The sequence below is a fragment of the Perca flavescens genome, chromosome 20 (assembly GCF_004354835.1).
Source record: "Perca flavescens isolate YP-PL-M2 chromosome 20, PFLA_1.0, whole genome shotgun sequence".
In the NCBI taxonomy this organism is placed as follows: Eukaryota; Metazoa; Chordata; class Actinopteri; order Perciformes; family Percidae; genus Perca; species Perca flavescens.
In genome coordinates this window covers 11,727,629-11,748,367 of record NC_041350.1, presented here as the reverse complement: position 1 = coordinate 11,748,367, position 20,739 = coordinate 11,727,629, and the positions used below count along the sequence as shown (strand labels likewise).

The following is a 20,739-nucleotide window of genomic DNA, read 5'->3' as shown; positions in this document are numbered from 1 at the left end:
TGTGTGTGTGTGTGTGTGTGTGTGTGTGTGTGTGTGTCATCCACTCCCAAGAACCACATGGGTATGACACAGGGACACCATATATCCCTTTGATAATTGCTCGTTTCAACAACAGACAACCCATGTATTGCATACCTACACATGTCAAGACATAACCCAGTGAACCCATTATAGTCTTCTAACTACTGGTTAGCGTTTAAATGGGAGATTTATATTTAACAAAAAAACAAAGAAATTCCCCCAAATAAATAATAGCGTATATTTAAAGATATCATTCTTGTAGGTACTTAAATGGGAATGCTTTGTTTAGAGATGTGTGCAGTACACGGAAGCTTTGGTGGAGTACAAAACGTTTTCTTTTTCTAAGAGTAAATAGCATCAAATAGCCTATTTGTTTACTTTTTTTTTTTGTAAAGTAGCCTAAGAAAAGTACGTCCAGACCACGTGACGTACGACCAGTGGTTCGTACCATAGGGTTCGCACGCCACCCACCACGTGGTCTCATTGTCACGTGGTTAACCCGGAAGTTTGTACCGTGCTCTTCATGAAGTTCTTGAGTTACATCGTAGCTAAATAAGAATTGTAGCATCTTTTTTCATATACATATATATTTACTGTGAGTTACGTGTTTTCTTAGTGCCAGCAGCCATGGCACAAGAGACGCGCTGCTTGAAGGCACAGCTCGAGGAGAAAGAGAAAGAGATCGCAGCTCTGAAGAATAAACTGGCACAACTGGAAAAAGTACGAGTCTTAACGTTACTGAAATTACTGTACATTCTGTTATGTTCCTATATAAATGTTTTATAATCTATTCGCCTCATTTGTTATCTAGCAGTTTAGCATATATGGTGTATGGTAGTATCATTTGTAACCAAGCAAACATTGCGTATAGCCTCATTTTACTGTCTGTGCTTATAGCCTGTCATCGAACATAAACAGCACGTTTGACGTGAACTTAAACGCTAACGCACTCCTCCTATCTTAAAATGAACCTGGACACGTGATAGACAGCTTACTAGCTTGTTAGCTAGCAAGTGAAATACATAATTGTCCCGAAGATGATGTGTATCTGAGGGAAAATTCAACATTAAAACACAGTAAAACATAAACCTTGTATTATATAAAAATAGGGACGGCTAACAAACACAGAACATATACAGTATATGCAGACGTTGTTGTAGCTCCTGATGTCAGTCATCATGAGGCATTCGGACATCCACATTTGCATTAACTGATTATATACATTTGAGGAAAATATGCCCAATAATTAAATTACAGGGAGTGGACACATAATACCCTTGTGAATATCACATTAACATTAAAAGTAGAGCTGGGCAATATATCAATATTATATCGATAGAGATGAGACTAGATATCGTCTTAGATTTTGGATATCATAATATGACATAAGTGTTGTATTTTCCTGGTTTTAAAGGCTGCATTACAGTAAAGTGATGTCATTTTCTGAACTTGCCAGACTGTTGTAACTGTTCTATTATTTGCCTTTAACCACTTAAGTCATTATATCCACATTACTGATGATTATTTATCAAAAATCTCATTGTGTAAACATTTTGTGAAAGCACCAATAGTCAACACTACAATATCGTTGCGGTATCGATATTGAGGTATTTGGTTAAAAATATTGTGATATTTGATTTTCTCCATATCGCCCAGCCCTAATTAAAAGTATACAATTAAATGCATATAATGCTATAATTACATTCAGACGTCTTTGAACTAACAAATAAATCAATGGCAATGTGCCTTCAGGGAGACAGAAAGTTTTAAAAATTCCAAAATAAATCTGGATATTTTAAATAAATAAAGAGATAATGCACACTTGACTCATTTAATCTTACATGCTGAATTGAATATAAATAAGCATACAGTATAAGCCACTTCAATTTTTCCATGTGAAGAGCTTTTCCCAAATAACACCTTCTGTCAGACATATGGGGTGGAGACATATGCAAAGAGAGCTATAAATGTAGCTCATTATATTATAGAGGCAGGCTGTTGAGGGCTGTGATGCCACCTGGCTCAAAACTTAACTTAAAACTTTTTTTTTATATCTTGTGTAATAATTTCTCCCTGATGCGATATAAGAGCCATACCTCAGGACTGGAGCTGTATGAAAAAGTCACACCCCTAACCCCCCTGAAAGCCAAAACAGCCCTAAGCAATGAGGACATCATGCGGTACAGCAGACAGCTCCTTCTGCCTGAGCTGGGTGTACAAGGTACGGATGGCTACAGACAGTGATATTCTGATATACAATACAGTTAGCATTCTGTCAAGTGAGATTAATGGCATGACTAAACACAACAAAGTGAATCTTGATTGCCCATAGGTCAGCTAAACTTATCCAAGACCTCAGTGCTGATTGTGGGCTGTGGAGGACTGGGCTGCCCCCTGGCACAGTATCTTGCAGCAGCAGGCATCGGTAGGTAATCTAGTTGATTAATGCTCAGGATGACCTTGTGCCAAACAAATCAAATCATTAACCTTGAAATAAATCTGCTGTATGGGTGTGAGTAATTGTTGAGCTGTCAACGGGTTGTCTTTTCCCTTAGGCAAGGTATAAAATAAGGAATCTGGCTCACCTCCCAGTGGCTGGTAAACTAAATAAATGTACCTGTGGGGAAGAGGTTTGCAGCCATTAATTTCCATTTCCAAAAAGAAATATATCACACCACCCATTTTAGTCCTGTTTAATGATTACAATCAGGTACACTGGGAAATCTTAGATAAAGAGACAAGAGTGTATTCACAGCGTCTTATTTAAGACTTACTTATTTTGTGAATATGTTTTTCTTCTTAGTCAAAATTTTACTACCTGCTGCCTCAGGCAGGATACCCAGGGCTCGGTTTACACCTATCGCCATTTCTAGCCACTGGGGGACCATAGGCAGGCTGGGGGAACGCATATTAATGTTAAAAAACCTCATAAAGTGACATTTTCATGCCATGGGACCTTTAAGGCAACAGAGAAGAACTGCAGATAAAAAGTGTCAAATCTTACAAAACCACACTTTGTTAAATTTGTACCCGAATGGTTCGCCGACGTTATCCAGGTTTGACATTTTTTTCTAAAGCCTTTCTGACTGACTTTGCGTCTCTGCAGGACGCCTGGGCCTGCTGGACTACGACGAGGTGGAGCTCAGTAACCTGCACAGACAGGTGCTTCATGGGGAGGAGAACCAGGACCAAGCAAAAGCTCTGTCGGCTGCCAATTCAGTTAAAAGGTACCGATTGGCGCCTGCAGACATCTGATGAAAGAGTATAATGTGTGGTACCTAACAGGTCAAAAGCACCATATCAATATTATCTAGTAGAGCAAAAGTGTTTTGGAGTATTTGAGATGTGTAATCCTGCATACAGACAGACTTGAGACAGAGAAGTAACTTTTGATATTATTAGTAAATGTTGTCTAACTATGATAAGTGCTGTGTTTCTATGTGTTTTGTGACCATTTGGTTGCAGTGTAATGCATGCTGGCGCTCTCCAGTCTCACCACAGGTTATATTTGGTTGTGTATTTCTCCCGAGTCTGCAAATATTGTGTAAACATGTTATTTTAGAGACAGCTGTTTTTGGTGCCTTTCTCCCTCACAGTGGGCCTACTGTGGTTCACACACACACACACACACACACACACACACACACACACACACACACACACACACACACACACACTGTATAGCCATGACCACATGAGGGCGCCCTTTCTCTTACTAGCAAATATCTTATACATTATTTTGATGCTGTGTCTCAAACATGCACCTTCTTACTTTAATTACTGATAATTTACTACATACACAATACAACTTGTAATATAAGAGTCTTGAGTTGATTTTGATAGTTGGAACAGACGGTAAAGATTAGGAGGGGGAGAGAAGAGCAGGAGCCATAATGGTATTAAGGTCCCATGTCAGATTCAAAACTCACATGTTGCCATTTGTGGTTTGTTCTTGGATTAACCAAACCACCAATATGACCCTAATGCTTGTTTTAAGACTTTTTGTTTGTTAGAAATACTAATGTGGTTGTAATAAAGCTGCTAATTATGGAGGACCAAATTCCAGACTTCTTAGTAAATGAATTGATATTTTTGAATGTGATTATATGTCTCCAGGTTGAACTCAACAGTAGAGTGTATCCCCTACCACCTGCAGCTCTCGTCGGAGAATGCCTTGCAACTCATTCAACAGTATCCTGCTGCAACCTACATCTGTTACACAGACCTGCTTATTCTTTGTCATGAAACTATCTTACAGCTGCCACCCCCTAAGTCTTTTTCAGGCCTGTATTGCTTATATTGCACGACTAGTGTTTTAGATATTCAGTTAGGAAATGTGTACACGTGACTAACCAGTAATATGAACTCTGTTTGTGATGACACTTTGACTTGCTGACCTCATATATGACATTGTGGCCGATTGTTCAGACAACGTCCCCACTCGTTATCTGGTGAATGACGCCTGTGTGCTCAGTGGCAAGCCTCTGGTGTCAGCAAGTGCACTGAGAATGGAGGGACAGGTAAGGTAGAAAGGCTTTTGTGCATCAATGTGGCAAAAGTCCATCAGCACCTCCAGATGTGTAATGTTACCTTACCAGCGTTAAAGCCTTCTTACTGTGTGTGTGTGTGTGTGTGTGTGTGTGTGTGTGTGTGTGTGTGTGTGTGTGTGTGTGTGTGTGTGTGTGTGTGTGTGTAGCTGACAGTATATAACTACTGTGGAGGCCCCTGCTATAGATGTCTGTACCCAGTACCCCCACCACCAGAGACTGTGACCAACTGTTCTGACGGAGGGGTGTTGGGAGTGGGTGAGTCTCGTCCCCTTACTTGCCCAGGAGCCATTAACTTTCCACAGAGTACATTCTGTGTAAATGATAGTTGTTAGTAACATGTCCCACTTTTCTTTTTAAGTTCCAGGGATAATGGGCTGCTTCCAAGCTTTGGAAGTTCTCAAGATTGCCTCTGGACAAGGCTGTATCCTTTGGTTTTCCATTCTGAACTCCCACATTACATACAGTACCTACCTTGGACATCAGAATTTTCTGCAGAGTCATCTGGATGACTCAACAGAGAACTGCTGAAAGGGCTTTCATTGTAGCAAAGTTAGCGATGGGAATGGTGTTTTGTGCCTGTCTGATAAAATATGCACTCTGCTGACTCTTCATTTGCCATTCCCATGAGAACTCTTTTGAAGCTGTTGTGGTTAAAGTGTTCTCATGCTAACACTGAGACTCACATCAGAGAATAGACTTCCCCTATCCTGCCCTCTGTCTTGCATTGTGATACCCATGCTAACACCTGGCCCTCATGCATCAGCCAGGGAAGTGCCGTACTGTTTTCCTATCAAAACGGCTGAATGTTGCTATGGTGCTCATACACAAATGGGGGATGTGGCAGCCGATTCTCTGAATCAAGCAATGCGGTCATACTTTTCAACAAAGTAGTCTTTTCCTTGACACGGCGTGCCAGCTTCCTGCGGCCAACAGCTGGTGATGTTTGACGCTCAAGATACCAGATTCAGGTCCATCAAGTTGCGGCCCAAGCAGGCCGGCTGTGCAGTGTGCGGAGAGAACCCCAGTGTAAGCCAGCTAGTGGATTATGAGGCGTTCTGTGGGTCTGCTGCCACTGATAAGGTTGGTCATAAGAGTCAGAACTGCTGGGGTACCCCGTATTATGGGGTTGTGCACATTTTCACAGGAATGTTTCTTTTTGTAAGTAATAAAAAGTGTTTCTTACATCAGCTGGATTTCGCCATACATGTCATTATTCTCTTAATCATAGGAAAAACCTCTCATTGCCTGATATCATGTGTTTCAGTGCCGCAAACTCAACCTCCTTTCCAAAGACCAGAGGATCACAGTACAGGTAGGGAATATATAGTCCAGAACAGTTGGCCATTGCGTGACTCCCTGTATTTAGTGCTGTTTATTGTATGATTACTCACAATTTTCATGTGCATTCATAAACTGATTACATCTCAGCGCTGACCCAGCCCCAAATGGGAAATGACTTAAAATGTGCCTGTAGATTTTCTGTGGGAAAGAATAACATGTACTATTTGGCAGTGAGAGCAGTGGTAGTGGATTGCATCTGTTCCTGGAGAATTGGTGCTTTGAAACCCGCTGAGTCATTAGGCACAGAGATTGGGATCATGATTGATTGGGCTGTAATCGAGATTGTGCAAAGGGTCTCTATTTAGAAAACAGTTTTGTTTCCTGTGATTTAAGGAAAAGCAGTTAAAATGTTCATATTACTCCACAAATCCAAATCCAGGCAACATTTCAACATTTGCTGAGAGTAATTTAGGTTTCCCTGTTTAACTATAGATATTAATCAATGTCTTTACCCAAAAGCTAAAGCCACGCCTCTCTCTAATTATAAAGTTATTAGTATTTGTGCATTAAGGCCTGTTTTAATGTAATTCCAGGATTATAAATCGATAATGGACAATGCGGAGCCCCATCTCTTGTTGGATGTGCGCCCTCCTGTGGAGGTGGAAATATGCCACTTACCTTTCTCTCTCAGTATCCTTTCAGTGATGGAGGCACAGCATCGATCTCCTATTTCCCATTTCTGTGTGATTATGCTCCTTATATTGTTGCCAGACATCCCCCTCTCAAGTTTAGAGGAGAGGAAGAGTGAACATATGCAATTACTTCAGAAGAGAATCAGCCAGTTGAAACAGCAGATGGAAGGTGACTGCCGGCCTCCAGGTAACATGTCAAAACACCATTTAGGGTCTGTACATGTTGTTTGAAACGAACAGGCACGTAGAGCCACTTGTGCATATTCACAGTCCACTGTGTGGTCTCATACAGTAGGGCCTGCAGGCTTATTTTGGATAGCTAGTAACATGTTGTAATGGGGTTGCTAGGTGACCCCTTTTCCAAAACAAGTGTGGTCAATCTGAGCAGCTGGCCTGCTTCAGAGAAATTAATATTCAAAATGTTATTTTGGTGAGGTTCTGGGCATTCACTGTGTTGAGCTTTCTTTATCAATGAGCTAAATTTAGCTATGTGGCTTTTTAGCTTAGCATTTAATACAGCCTTGGTTGTTTATTATTTGCACAATCAACTCTATGATTTGAAGTAGATCACTTAATGTAATATTTGTGTCATTCAAACTCTTTGTGTGCAGCTTTCTGTACCTTACAGTGTTTCTTTGTGTTCTTTCATCATAGTTAAAGCTAAGTATATTGAAGTTAATTAATACTTTGAATCTGGTGCATATTGAGTCTTTAAGATTCACTGGTGTTGCCAAACTAATCTCTCAGTGTTTTCTCTCTGCCGATTCCTCCAGTGTATGTGATCTGTAAGCTGGGTAACATCTCTCAGAAGGCGGTGCAGGTTGTTGAGAAGATGAGTGGATCAGAAGTGGACAGAATCACAGTGAAAGACATCAGTGGAGGCCTCATGGCTTGGGCAAAGAGAATAGACCCCACGTTTCCACAGTATTAATCCATTGTAAATGCTTTTTTTGTCAATAAACTGCATTCTGTTTGTCATCATTGTTGATTTTGTTTTCTTCTATACATGTGTACTAAACATCTCGCAGGTGAATTGGCTTTAATGTCATTACTGAATAGCAAAATCTCACATACAAAGTGTAACAATAGACCAGTTCCTAAAATGTGTTCTGTAACCTGCTGTGTACAGATCAGTTAATCTAATAACATGAGCTGGCAGTTAGATAATACGTAAGCATCCTTGCAAAATCAAGTCCCTCTTCCTGTTTTTTCTTTCAGTTCTTAGAATCAGTAATAGTTAATTGAACAGATGGCATCCTAATTTCAAAGGAAATAAACATACACTTTCCATTTCAGGGTTCCTGAAGCAGACACAATGGCCCATATAGCCCTGTTTTCCCTTCAAACCTCTGTTAAGCTGTTTATAGGTTGACAGACAACAGTAGAGACTTCAACTTTCTTGTTTATTTATTAAAGTAAAGTGAAATCAATCCATTTCTCATTTTGCTGGGGACATTAAAAGGAACCCGTTCAAGGGCCCCTGAGGACTCCTGGACCCCACTTTGGAAACCAGTTACAAACCGATCCGGGTCGTGTAGAATAGAGTTTTGTTTCTTGGCATGGCCAAGTTGAAATAACGGAAAAGAAAAGCACATGCGCATTGACTCGAGCTCCATCGGAGGCGCCATTGCTTCACATCGCTGTAGTTCAAGTTTTCCTCCCCACACATGGAAAGTCAGTTATGCGGAGAAAATAAGAGGACTCCAAGCCCCAGCGACGGTCGCTGCTCCTTTTCTCGTCAAGCAGGGGGAGTAGACACAGCTGGAGGGAATAAAGATGCGCATGAATTTACAATCTGGAATAAAAGATAAGAGAAAATAAATGGACGGCTCGGTTAGTCTCAGCTCGCCTGTATGTAAAACTAATGTCGGAATTTGTTACATGTAAACTACGACGCTGCGCTTTTGTGTGTGACTTCCATAAAGTGCAGAATTTGAAACTTCAGACTCCGCTTTCCTCAGTTGATGGAGTTACAAAGTTTGTGCAGTAAACTCACAATGGAACGAAAAGCGCCCTTCGCTGACTGTGAAGGTAAAGTATCATTTCAGAAATATTTAAAGCGACGTTTAGTTTTAAACGGGCTTCACGTGAAGACATATCTAATTCAACTACAAGTCCTTCTGAATGTGTAGATTCAGGTCTTGTATAACTTGTTTTGCTGGCATTCTCGACTCTCGGGTTGTCTTCTGCCAGCAAGCCAATCGAAAGTGGGAGGGGTGCAGATGTTAAGAAGCCTTGGTTCCAGATGTTTGTGGAGTTTGAACTCTGTAAACACAGAAAGGATAGGCTTTATCAACGTATACGTGTCTTTTAGGCTATATTGAATTGTTTTGCGCACGAGCAGGCCTGTTACTATAGTTTTGTTAGTTTACCAAATGTCAAAACGGTCGATACTAAAGTTTAAACTTATGATATTATACACAAAAGTACAAGCTGCGGCTCCTTTAGCACGGTCCATTTACAAAAAGGCGTATGAGTTAGCTTAAAGCTAACCCTGGGAAGCATTTACAACCAAAACAATGCAAGGCAGCAACAAAACACAACACAAGTTAAAAAGGCAAAAAATCTAAAGATAGTCTAGGAAAAGTACAAGTTCATGTTTTAAGAGACAATTATAGCAAGTATTAATATTGATAAAGATTCTGTGGTCCTAATTTAGAAAAATATGTATATAAGCTTAACTAACAATGTGATAGTTGGTGGTGAAATCCTTGGTGAGTTGAGAAGGCAGATTGGCTGAAACATTTGAAACATGTTTTTCTAAATGAATTCAACTAAAAAGTGTTACAATGGGAAGAAAAGTAGCACTTTCATTCATAAAGCCAGGCAGAATGAGAGCCTCTAATGTGCACCACTCCTTTACTGTCTCTACTGTATTCAGATAGGTGAATACTTTTTTTTCATTATTAAGAATAGCACTATGTGTGTTTGTCTCTGTGTGTGTATGTTTGCGGTGACAGGCTTCCTGTGGTCAGAATGGATTACTGACTTCAGTAAGGAGAAGGAGCGCCACTTCAGGATATGATGCTCTTTGCAGTGAGAAGTCTGCGTATTGTTCACAGACTTTTTCTCCATCGTCTGCCCATCTAGTGAATGAGTGTGTGTTCTGTGAGCTCAGGTGGGCGGATCACCTATTACCCCTCTTAATTCATGATAAACAATGTCACTTTGATAAAAACATATATTGCTGACTCGCTACCACTGATGAAGACCAAAGATTTCCCCGACCAAGAGTCAACTGTGCTTTTTTCTGCCAGCCTTCACTAAAACCTCCAATATTCAGCATTCCACGTTGCCATTGGAAGAAACCCAATGTCTGCCTCCTCTCCCCCATCCTTACCTCGAGCCTTCCTCCACTCTCTCCATCCGCACCACCCATCCTTGTCGTCCGCCCCGTCGCCGAGCCCTCCCGGACCGCTGTACACACGGCTGTCCAACGGCAGTCACAGCGTCCCCAGCCCCACTAACTCCCGCAGCTCTTTCCATGGGGTGTCCTTCCTGCTGCAGATAGGACTGACCAGAGAGACGGTGAACCTGGAGGCCAGTGACCTGTCGCTGTCTTCTGTCAAGGACCTGGTGTGCTCCATAGTGGACCAGAAGGTAAGCGACTTATCGAAGCACCCCCTTTCATATGATTCACACTCTGTTGTCAGTTAAAAAGGACATCTCTCATCAAACATTGTTTCTCCAATGTCGTCTGAAGTGAAAGGTTTTCCACATACACATGCAAACCGATTACAATTAGCTTGTTTTCAAACTTTAGCAGGAATACCCAAGGCAGCGGAGGACCAGCATGATGCACGAACATGTGTTTTGCCATCTTCTACCATATTCATTTAATTTTCAGACATCTGGGCCTCGTGCCCCAAAATGAGTCAACACCGCAGAAGCATGCACACAGACAGCACGGATGCTCCTCCAGTTACAGCACACAATGTAGTAGTTATTTACATTGTTGTGTAATGTTACTGGAGTGTTGGACCTATTTTATTTTCTATGACACTGGTAATGTGTTGTAATGACAGTGGAGTGTAGCCTCAGCATAAGAAGTGGCTTTAAATACAAGTATAGGCTTCATCATTTGCCATCTCATATATTGCTTGTGTGAGAATATCTAAAGTGCTAATCAACGGCGCCAGCTTTAATTTGCCTGTACTTGTTCGTTTGTGCTGGAAGTGGTTAGGCCAGTCCTGATCATGGTTTGTGTCTGTCTGTTTATAACGTGCAAAGTAAAGAATGAGGATAACACATGACATTTTTCTTTCTAAATTGAAGTGGCCCCATATAATAGTAAGCATAAGCTACCTCACCACAGATGTTGTGCCTTTCATATGAAGTGGTTTTGTCTGTCAGAAAAATATGTTTTGCACTAGTGCTAACACCAAAAAAGTATTGCACATAAACTGGAGCGTTAAACTAGCAGTACATTTGTACAGTAAGTTATACAATAAGTATTTTTATATATTAAAATTGGAAGTTGATAACATCTTTTATTTATCTACTAAAATAATATTATTTCTAAACATATGTGCAATAGGTGCTCTAAACCTCTCACTCAGTTATTGTCTTTTTTGAGCCCTTGCATGCATACTTCATAGTTGTGTGGGATTAATGGTGTGCAAAGCCTGTTGGAATAATGAAATGGCTCCTGTGCGCATCCACACATTGCTTTTTTTTTTCTAACCTCTTGTGAATAATGATGATTACTCCCTTTGTGTCTGTAATTATCATCGACTGGATAAAAAGAGGGTGATTAAGAGAAAGCACTTTCATCACCCACCAGGATCTGAACATTTAGGTCGGTCAGAAAGCTATGTTTGTGTTTGAGATGATGATAATGGAAATAAGGAAACAAAGATTGAGGAACAGATTTGTGTTGAACAACAAGTGGAAGATAGTAAAGGAGCTTTCTGTATTGAGCCTGTGTCCTTTGGTTCCACGTTGTCCAAGATGACATTCCAGAGGAGCAGGGTAATGTTGTTGTTCTTTACAAGGTCTGCTGATTCTCACTAGCTAGTTATGAACAGTTCTGGTCTGCAGAGCAGAAAATCTCATCACTGCGCATATTTACATAGATCCTGTAACATATTGGCATAGTTGCAAGAATCTGTAACAGGAAAAGGGTGGGAAATATGATTTGAACACAGCCTGTAAAAGAAAATCAGTGCAGTGCATTCTGTGTGAGTGGGTGCTGATAATGTGCCAAATTGAGATCAAGATCACCTATTGGCTGTGTATCATTTTGAATCATTCATTTAAAGATGCCATAATAATATATGACAGGAAATTATCTAATTTATGGCCATGAGAACGTTGAAAAGGCTATAGTATATACAATTAACATCTTAACATACTGTACATCCTTTTTATTATAATATACTGTCATCATCACATAACATATCCAGCCCGTTCATCCACATTTCCTCTATTAAACACTGCCAAATGCAGTGTACTGCCTCAACTATTTCATGAAATCCAGCCACATGGCTTTGATATCAATGGAAAATATGACTGTTGGCCTTCTGCGCTCTCCAGTCCATCCCGGCCTCACTTCTTGTTCTAAAATATGCATGACAATGGTGAGCCTTTTAACAAAGTCCGCTCATCCTGGCCAACTTTTCCAGCTGAGGATCCCTGACCCGGGCTTAGCCGTTGACAGTCGTCCCAGGATGTCTCCAGTCAGCAGAAGCTCAGGTGTCTGTCAGCAGAGGTGAGACAGGAAAACGCTTTAGACTTCATGTGGTAATATCTGCATGGAGATAGAGCAGTGACTGTAAAAAGAGATAAAGTCTGGATGGAAGTGTATTCCCCCCTTCGTGCTGCTCTTTCCTCCGCTGAGAGCTGGCCTGCTTCACAAAGTGACTCACCACTCAGCCATGCAACAAACAGAGATTCTTATTCCCACTTAAATCTGTCCATTCAGTGTCATGTTTTCTGCTGTGTCGGCTGTTATGAACTTTTACAGTGGGATTTAGTTGTATGTAAACCATGATCATGTTGGTATCTTGCTAGCTTTCAATCTTGTGGCTGAGCAAATTGTCCATCCTTCTGCTGATTATGTGGGTCCCTGTGCCAGCAGGGCAACCTAGATGCACCTTTCATGGCATCCCAGTGTGCATTCAGGCATGCTGGTAGATTTAGTTCCTCCAGTGTGTGCTGTCTCTGCTATGGGTTTCCCCCAGTACACAGTACCTACTCTGTGAAGCAAAGAGATGCTGGGCTACAGACATACTTAGTTACTGGAGTTACATCAAGTTAACTTGTAACGTAATTTCAGAAACTTAGGAGAAAACACAAGCAGCCCGTAAGGTGGTATCTCTGTCGTATGTCGTGTATAGTAAGATTGAAGTGAAATGAGGTGAATGTCATCTGCGTTGGTATGTCGTAGCCCCTTAACGCATTAGTATACTGTATATCCAGCTTAACATTCATACTTTTCATTGCAGACAGTGAGCCCAGCCATTCTACACAGAAACCTCATTTAGGCTGCTTGTATCTGCCATCTCATTCTTTCACGATGTTTTCAAAGCTTGTGACCATAGCTTAAGGACAGAAAGTGGAAGTGAGTGCTTTACTTTGTTGCACGGTTGTTGTTGTTGTTGTTGTTGTTGTTGTTGTTGTGGTGGTGGTGGTGGTGGCTCATTTTTAGTGTTCCTCTTTTGAGCCTATTCCTTCACTGGCTTGTCAAACTAGAGTGTGAAGATGTGTGAGGTCTTTTGATGTATAGACAGCAACAACTTGACAAACTAGCTCATGTCCAATTTTCAATGAGCCTTTGTATTAATGACTTTACAAACCATAGAGACAAGCCTGTATGCCATAGCAGATGCAGTCGGACAGCTGTAAAATTTCCAGATGTTTGCTTGCGCTCTCTTTTACTGTATCTAATGTGTAATGGCTTCAAGGTTGACATTTCAAATCTTTCCTGAACACTTTAGTCTTGAATCAGTGTCATTGTTTGACGGGGAGTCATGCAGCCTGTTATAATAGCTGTGTATTGTATAGATTTTGTACGGCTCATGCGCCTTCCTGCTAAAGACTCAACCACATGACTTGGCCAGCGTCCAGAGTAGATTTGCTTTCTCTCTGTTCTCTGTGCTGATCTGAAGTTGGTTTAAATAGTAGTGGTTTGGACCTAATTCACCAACTTTAGTGATTAAGGTCAACCTTAGTCCAGGGCAACCTGATCTTGGTAGCTTCAGTCTCAGTCTTTTAGAGCAGCTATTGCGGTCACTGCTCCTGCAAAATACTGAATACTTTAAAATATGACCGTTCTAGTGTCAGCACATCGACTCGAAGCCAGGCTCCTTGAGGACTGTGAGAAAGGATTAAGGGAGCCAGCCAATGGGTGGTGGAGACCCTCCCAGTCGGGTACCCATCTAACTCACAACAGCGCATTGACAACCCCCTTTGGCTACATGCAACTCCAAGACGGGACAGGCTTGTTTTACTGGTCAAGTCGTGACTTTTCTGTCTGGTTTTGGGGCTTGATGAATGGCGCGAGATAAACATCCATAGCTTCCACTTGTTGAGCGCTTCCTGTTTGGTGTCGCCCAAGTCCTCTCGTGCAGCCAGCAAGGGAGCAGTGGCGGGACAAAAGTTCATGACTCCCTGAGAATGACTCCCAGTTAGCCAGCTGGTTAGCCTGGACAGCCAGCCAGCTACAGAACATTCCTGTTCACCCAGGCATTTTTGGAGGATGATGTGATGTTGCTCGGGATGGGTGGGATTAGACTGCTAGGAAACTGAAATATTTGAAGCTAAACACTTGCTCTGGTAGTACTGAACATCTGACAAATTTTAATGGATGCTGTAATGGCGATTGCGCGATCAGTGCAGTTTCGTTTTCAGTCTTTATGGGTCTGTTATTAATATCCTACAAATACATAGTGGAGATGCTTTTTGGTAAATGTTGGTAGAAAACATGTTTTATATAAATATACACCGTAGCTTGGCATTAGTTAAAGGTTTTTCTTGCTATCAAAAAGGAATGATGAAGCTTAGCAGGATAAAGGAATTTCAAAGTTCTTTTGGCATACGTAATGGAAAAAAAAACCATTAAACCTGCGCCTCAAATGTTACTTTTATGAATACTTTACTTTTAGCGCTTTTCCTTAGGATGTTGCCGCAATTTGAGTTGGAAATGCAGTGAAAGGCAGCTGCCTCAGCCACAGGTTTCCCTACTGGTTTTGTCAGTGCTGTAACTCGCAGTCTCTGGTTGAGGGCTGTACAGCTGCCTCTGTAATTAGCGAGACAAAGGCCTTTTTGAGTCAGAAACAGGCTACGTTGGACAAAGTACAGTAAACTAGCAGAGTATTATAAAAACGAAAGGATTTGGATTGTTCTAAACCTTTGAGCAATCTCACTCGCATGATGCAACGTAACACTTGGCAGAGAAAAACAGATTGGCTCAACATTCCTTCTTCAAGATTAATTGAATTGAGTTGCAACAGTAGAGACAGCTTTTTTGGTCAGCATTTATACAATTCATGATGGTGTTGTATCTGCCTTTAGGTGCCGTTAAGGTTATTGTGTCCAACTGTGTTTAGAAGATTTAGCTGTGGTGATTAAGCTTTTGAATATATTATCAAAAATAATTGTAATCTCATCAGCCCTTTCACCTAAGATCTGTGTGTGGTGTTGCGGTCTGTCATAAAGATAGACCTTGTGTGGGTATCTACTGTATAGTCATAAGGAGAAGAAAATGAGAAGAGAAAATCGCAAGAAAGAAGGGTGCAGATGGAAAATGGAGAGACTGCAGTTCACATCGACCAAAACTAACTGAAACACGCGGGAAATAAATCACCACCATCTCCCTCCCTCCCTCCCTTCCACAGTATAAGCTCACATCTGCATGTTCCTATGGAGCTGGCAGCCATATTTCACCCCAGAGCACGTCCCAACAGCACAGGGCTTTCTGTGTGATATACATGAGGCCAGACGTTTCCTGGAAAGCACATTCAGCTCCTTCTAAAAAAATAGGTCACCTTTGAGTCAAAATATTCACTGTTGGTATTGGTTCTTGGTTATGGCCTTACCCTCTTTCTAACTTAGATGGTTTTCAGTGTTCATTTCCAGGCTTTCAGATGTATTCCAAAGCCACAGAGTTGACTAAATTGATATCACAATTGGGATTCCTGACAAAAAAAAAACCCTTCCATGTACAACTCAAAAGCCTACTTGCACAAGGAATCTATCAATTTCCCAAGTCTTGGAGTAATTTGTGGAAAAGGGAGAGAGAGAAGAAAAAGGAAGAAAAAAAAAAATCTCTGAAGTTAAGTGAACTGAGTAATTTCTACCATCTGTAGTGCACATTTCTGCCGCCTTGCTCTCCTCTAAATGTAAAGTGGCAAGGCAGAACACAGGGCCCGGCCACAAGACTTAGAGAGAATGACAGAGTGGAGAAGAGTGGTCCTCTCCAGGGACAGGGGGACAGCCCTATTGGCAGGCCTTGCATGGGGCACAGAGGGGGTTGCGGCCACCGTACGGCTGACGTGCTGCCGTTCAGTCTGTGCCAGAACAATCAATAGAAGGCCGCTCCTGCCACCAAGTGTGGCTTTGCTTTGGATTTTCTGCCCAAATGCCCTTCACCATACTTGACCTTTGTCAGTGGTGGGAGATAATCTTGAATCACTCCAATCTCTGTTAATGCTGGCTGAATGGGCTTTGATTGTGATTGTATTGAAGTGGTAGGCAGCAGTAATGTTGAACCATTTAATACACAGGAATCCTGGTGACTTTGTCCTTATGAAGCCAACCACATGTGGTGATTTAGGAGCACTTCCTGAGAGACTCCATTCATAAATTTGTAACCGTAGCATAACACAGTTCGCTGAAAGAGGATATCTCATTTCCCTTATTAATTTACTCATTAACGGCTTGAGTTTCTCCTCTCCTTAGAGTGGTGTTCCTCCTTCACTGCACTCGCTGACAACCTCAGCACACTTAGAGGACTCCAACCATGACAAATGCTGAAGAGGAGTGGCCGATTGACATGCACGCTGCCCTCTTCAAGATATTAACCCTCGCTTATTTGACCTGGTTAATCGCTAATGTCACTGTTCAGAACTGAAGAACTCAAAGGCTAGTACAAACAGATGTTATAATCATGAATTTAGCAGATGTTTTAACATGCCAATGTTTCCAGCTTCCTGCAATGCAGATCACATGGCGTCTGTTGTAGCTACACAGTCATATCAGCGTGGCATTATTGATCCCTGCAGTAGGAGCACGTTGCAGAATGTCTTATTCTGTTGTTTTCTCAGCACTGTTTGCCTTTCCTGTCTTTCAGCGCAGTGAGTGATCGGTCAAACTGATAGGAAGGTGGCAGGGGAAGTGCAATTACATGTTGATACAAAGAGAATACAACGAGAAACCTACTGTGTTATGAAGGGAATATGTCTTTGCCACAGGCCAAATGCAAAGAAAAGTAGTTGTATTACAATTGCACTCTTGTTTGATTGGCTTGTTTGAGCATTTTTAAACCCAAGGGGAAACTGGCAGCCACTCAGCATGACTCGTTTTGCCACTGTGTCTCTTTCTGCAGCCATACTCGCTGTTCGGTTAGTTCCCCTCAGAGCCGCTCCCTGTTTCCATATTCTCTCTGCTCCTGCTCTCCAATCTGCTGTGGTCGGTCGAGCAGCACAGCCTGTTCAGTCTGTGTGCCTGCGTTCAAATGGCTTTTCTCTACTCTGCACTTGCCGTTATTCTTGTCTGTGTGTTTAAATGTTCAGCGAAATTGCCTTTTTGGCGTCTATATTTTGAGGAAGGTGACAGCTTGAGTGTTGGAATTTGGCTCCACTGAGTATTTGGTATAGTTTTGTTAATGTAGTTCTTTTACATAGGTAAAATTGTATTCCTGTGGAAACGCTAATTCAACAAAAGAACGTCTGTAAAAGCAAGTCCTCATTATTAGTCGTAAAAAGAGAGAAAACCTCAAGCGGGCCAGTGCCTGCCCATTTTCTGTAACATCGAACCCACAGCAATTATTAATGTTTCTGTTGAGCAACAGCAGCATGTTCCTGCATCCTGCTATTACTGCTCACCTTTTGACCTCCTGCTCTGCCAGAACAAGAGAAAGTGCAGTCGTAATCAATCTCACATAAATTCCTCCCAGGTTCACCTGTTTATTTGCCCCGTGCGGAGGTGAATCTGGCGGCTGTCCCCTGCTACTCCAGGCCAGAGAGGGGAGATGGAGTGTGTACTGCAGTGTATCTGTGAGGCGGAGGCGCTGGCGGAGGATCGCGGCAGGGCTATAATTCATCTGCAGTGTGCGGGGGCCTGGCCAAGCATGTCTTAGATCACACTGCTCTCTTCCTGAGAGGCCTTAGATCCTGTGACTCAGGCTTCCTCTTCTCTGCGTCACCTCTGGACACTGTTAACGCATGCAATACACACAAAACACAAACACACACACACACACACACGTGCAGTTTTCGAAAAGAGATGAGACAGTTTCTGTCATGTATGTAAAAAGAAATGGTGCTATAAGGTCAAACTCCACCTGGCTCTCATTCTCTCATTGGGGATACAGTGGCTAGTAACCAAACACTGACCTCATCACCATTATCTCTCCACTCCACTTTAGTGCTTTTGTACTTCAGGCCAAATTACCACAGAAGACTATTGTTTCTCTGGGTTCAAATAATCAAAAGCCTGGTGATATAATTGCGGGATTTTCTTTGGAGAGCAGCATTTCGTAAAACCAGGATAGGGATTTGGCTGGAAACCATCAGCCACTGTGGTTGATGTAAATTGGGTAAGCGGTATAGCTTTGTTAGCGTCTCCTGATGATTGAGAGAGGTCTAGGATGACAGGTGTAGAGTCTCATACTACGCTGTGGTCTGGACAAGGCCCTGGGCCTAAGCTCAGTGGTTAAGAGTTGTGATTCCACCTTGTCTGCACCAGAAATGGATATACACACATATGCTAACATACGCAGTTCTCAGTTTACGGTAAGAAGTAAAACAGCAGTGAATTAATTGCATATGAACACTTGCATATGGCACTATTTCAAACCCACTATTTCAAAAGGAAATAAGTTAGTCAGCCTGCAGAGTGAGAAAGTAACAGCTTTTCTTGCCGCTCTCCCACCAAATGAGTTTCCTTTCCGCTGCATGTGGCTGCTTCAGTTGGTTACACTTAGTAGAGTCTTCCTTTTTGCAGCGGAAAATACGCTGACTTGACTTCAGGAGGAACACATGGTATGAATGTGTGTATGTTATGGAGACTGATGGGATGAGTTTGCTTGATCTGATCCTGCAAGTGCACAAAGATGCCTGCTTGAATATAAACCGTATGAGGGTAGTGCCCCCCACCTCCTCCCCCTTTGCTCTTTCTGCCTCCAGCTGTAGTGTGTTTTTCTTGGCCTGCGCCTGCAAACAGAGGAGCAAATAGTTTTATCTAATGTACCATTGAAATGAAGCCGTTCTTTTCATGCACTGGCTGCAGAGCAGAAAGGAAGCGCATTATATGTAGGTGCTAGAGTTATCATAGATTGTGGTCAGTAGATCTACAGGATATTGTAGCAACCTGCAACATCATTTAATATGTGTTGCTAAGCTAATAGAACAGTGGGTGTTGTGGTGGGTGCTGTCACATGGCATCATCAAGCTCTCTGATTTTAGTAAACGTTTCACCTGTTGCAACTGAGCAAAACTCTCAAGTTCTCCAAAGACGAGCTCATTAAAATTGGAGCTAGACCGATAAATCCGCCGACCTAATGTAAGAAGTTGAAGTACATGAAATAATTGTTGGAGGTAATTTAGAAATAGTGTCTTTATCACAAAGTTTATCCACCAGAAAGAAGTAACAAGTATTTTTCAAATGTAAAGTATGTATTACATAACATGGTCATAACCCTATAATAACCTAATTTAAGGGCTCCTTATTGTTTAATGTAAAATGTATTGTTATCATTTATTTTTTTTAAATATCAATATCAGTATCGGTTTGGCGCTAACAAAAATGTACTAGATCTGGGACACACGTTAAAGAAATAGTCCAACATTTTCCTGCCAAGTCAGTTAGTTATTTCTGAGACCACATATTGAGTCATTTCTTGTCTCCTTCCTTGTACTCATGGTGTGTTTTGCATCCTAATTAGGGGTGTAACAATTCAAGTCACTGAATCGTTTCGGATCGTATCGTTCTAAATTAACCAATATCGCCCTTGAATCGTATCGACAACCACGAATCGTGATACGAATCGAATCGTTGTTAAAACGAATCGTTACACCCCACATCCTAATACATTTCTCTAGCATGTTTTAATTTAAACAACCACCGTTATTTTGTGCTTCAGATGTGGAATTGATGCTTCTTGTGTGCTTGTGGTAGCACTTCAACACACTGTGTAAGATTTTCAGTTCATTAGGTTTGGAACTAGTAAAAAATAAACAAAAGTACAGTGAGGACATTTGCCCCATCATAGTAAATTAGTTAAAAATCTTACAGCCAAATTACTGTATATGGAAACTGTTAATGGAGGACCAAAACACACTTCATGTTGAGCAAGACAGTGGAAAACCAGAGTGTTTCCAGTGCGCCTTTTTTTTGATGCCTCGCTCCAAGTGACAAATGACATATGTTTATGCCCGCTTCTAGTCATTTTTATAATTTGCTGAGCATGTGTTTCTCATACCATGCTGTGTGGAAAACCTTTGCTTGGTATTACATTAATGATATGTAATGAAAACAAATACAATTCCACTGTTGACTTTAATAAATTAACACAGTTTTCCACACTGTGTTTGATGTGACTTGAACAAAGTAATTACTCAATTTTCCCCCCAAGGTTCGCGTGAGCACATAATTGGATTTTCCAATGCATTCGCTAGACGACTTATTGAAGTATATTTTCCTCTGTTGTGGGCATTAACATACACCTCAAAGTCAAACGGTTTCCCCATTGTTTTGACATCAAAACTGTTTTCCTATTTGTGAAGCCCTTGCTATGGCTCAGTGGAACTTTCATGACTTACTGTGGAGCATTCAGCACACATGGTGCCCATTAAATCTGCTGTACATTAAAACTCATCAGGTCATGCTTGGAGTTATTTACCAAGTTTGAATGTTCTCTTCTTAGTTTTCTCCTTTTAAGGGCTTCTTAAGGGTTTCTCTTTAAGAAATCTCTCTGTTCCAGAGAGAGACAAAGAGAACATCGTGTGTTTTCTGGTGGAGGATCTCTGGGGCAG

At 41.5% G+C, this 20,739-nt stretch overlaps 2 protein-coding genes across 3 annotated transcripts in view; both read left to right on the top strand.

The window, feature by feature from the left end:
• Positions 1–495: 495 nt before the first annotated feature.
• Positions 496–7,525, top strand: mocs3 (molybdenum cofactor synthesis 3). Its single transcript, XM_028565972.1, has 13 exons — positions 496–741; positions 2,110–2,242; positions 2,354–2,446; positions 3,128–3,248; positions 4,138–4,212; positions 4,424–4,541; positions 4,718–4,826; positions 4,930–4,992; positions 5,488–5,651; positions 5,836–5,883; positions 6,446–6,542; positions 6,624–6,731; positions 7,318–7,525. Exons 1-13 carry the CDS (start codon positions 649–651, stop codon positions 7,473–7,475), a joined length of 1,380 nt encoding a protein of 459 aa, XP_028421773.1. The 5' UTR covers positions 496–648; the 3' UTR covers positions 7,476–7,525.
• Positions 7,526–8,142: 617 nt separating this feature from the next.
• Positions 8,143–20,739, top strand: part of prkd3 (protein kinase D3) — a 37,125-nt gene continuing 24,528 nt past the window's right edge. Inside the window, exons 1-2 of one of the 2 annotated variants that reach the window (XM_028566512.1) lie at positions 8,143–8,575; positions 9,505–10,144. In XM_028566512.1, the coding sequence (XP_028422313.1) occupies positions 9,857–10,144 (288 nt within the window). In that variant the 5' untranslated portion in view covers positions 8,143–8,575; positions 9,505–9,856. The remainder of the gene's footprint in view (positions 8,576–9,504; positions 10,145–20,739) is intronic. The other variant, XM_028566511.1, reaches the window with a different exon arrangement.

Coding starts and splice junctions, on each gene's coding strand:
- mocs3 (XM_028565972.1), top strand. CDS start 649: ATGGCACAAGAGACGCGCTGCTTGAAGGCACAGCTCGAGGAGAAAGAG. Junction 4,542..4,717: donor CACTGAGAATGGAGGGACAG/GTAAGGTAGAAA, acceptor GTGTGTGTGTAG/CTGACAGTATATAACTACTG. Junction 5,652..5,835: donor GGTCTGCTGCCACTGATAAG/GTTGGTCATAAG, acceptor CATGTGTTTCAG/TGCCGCAAACTCAACCTCCT.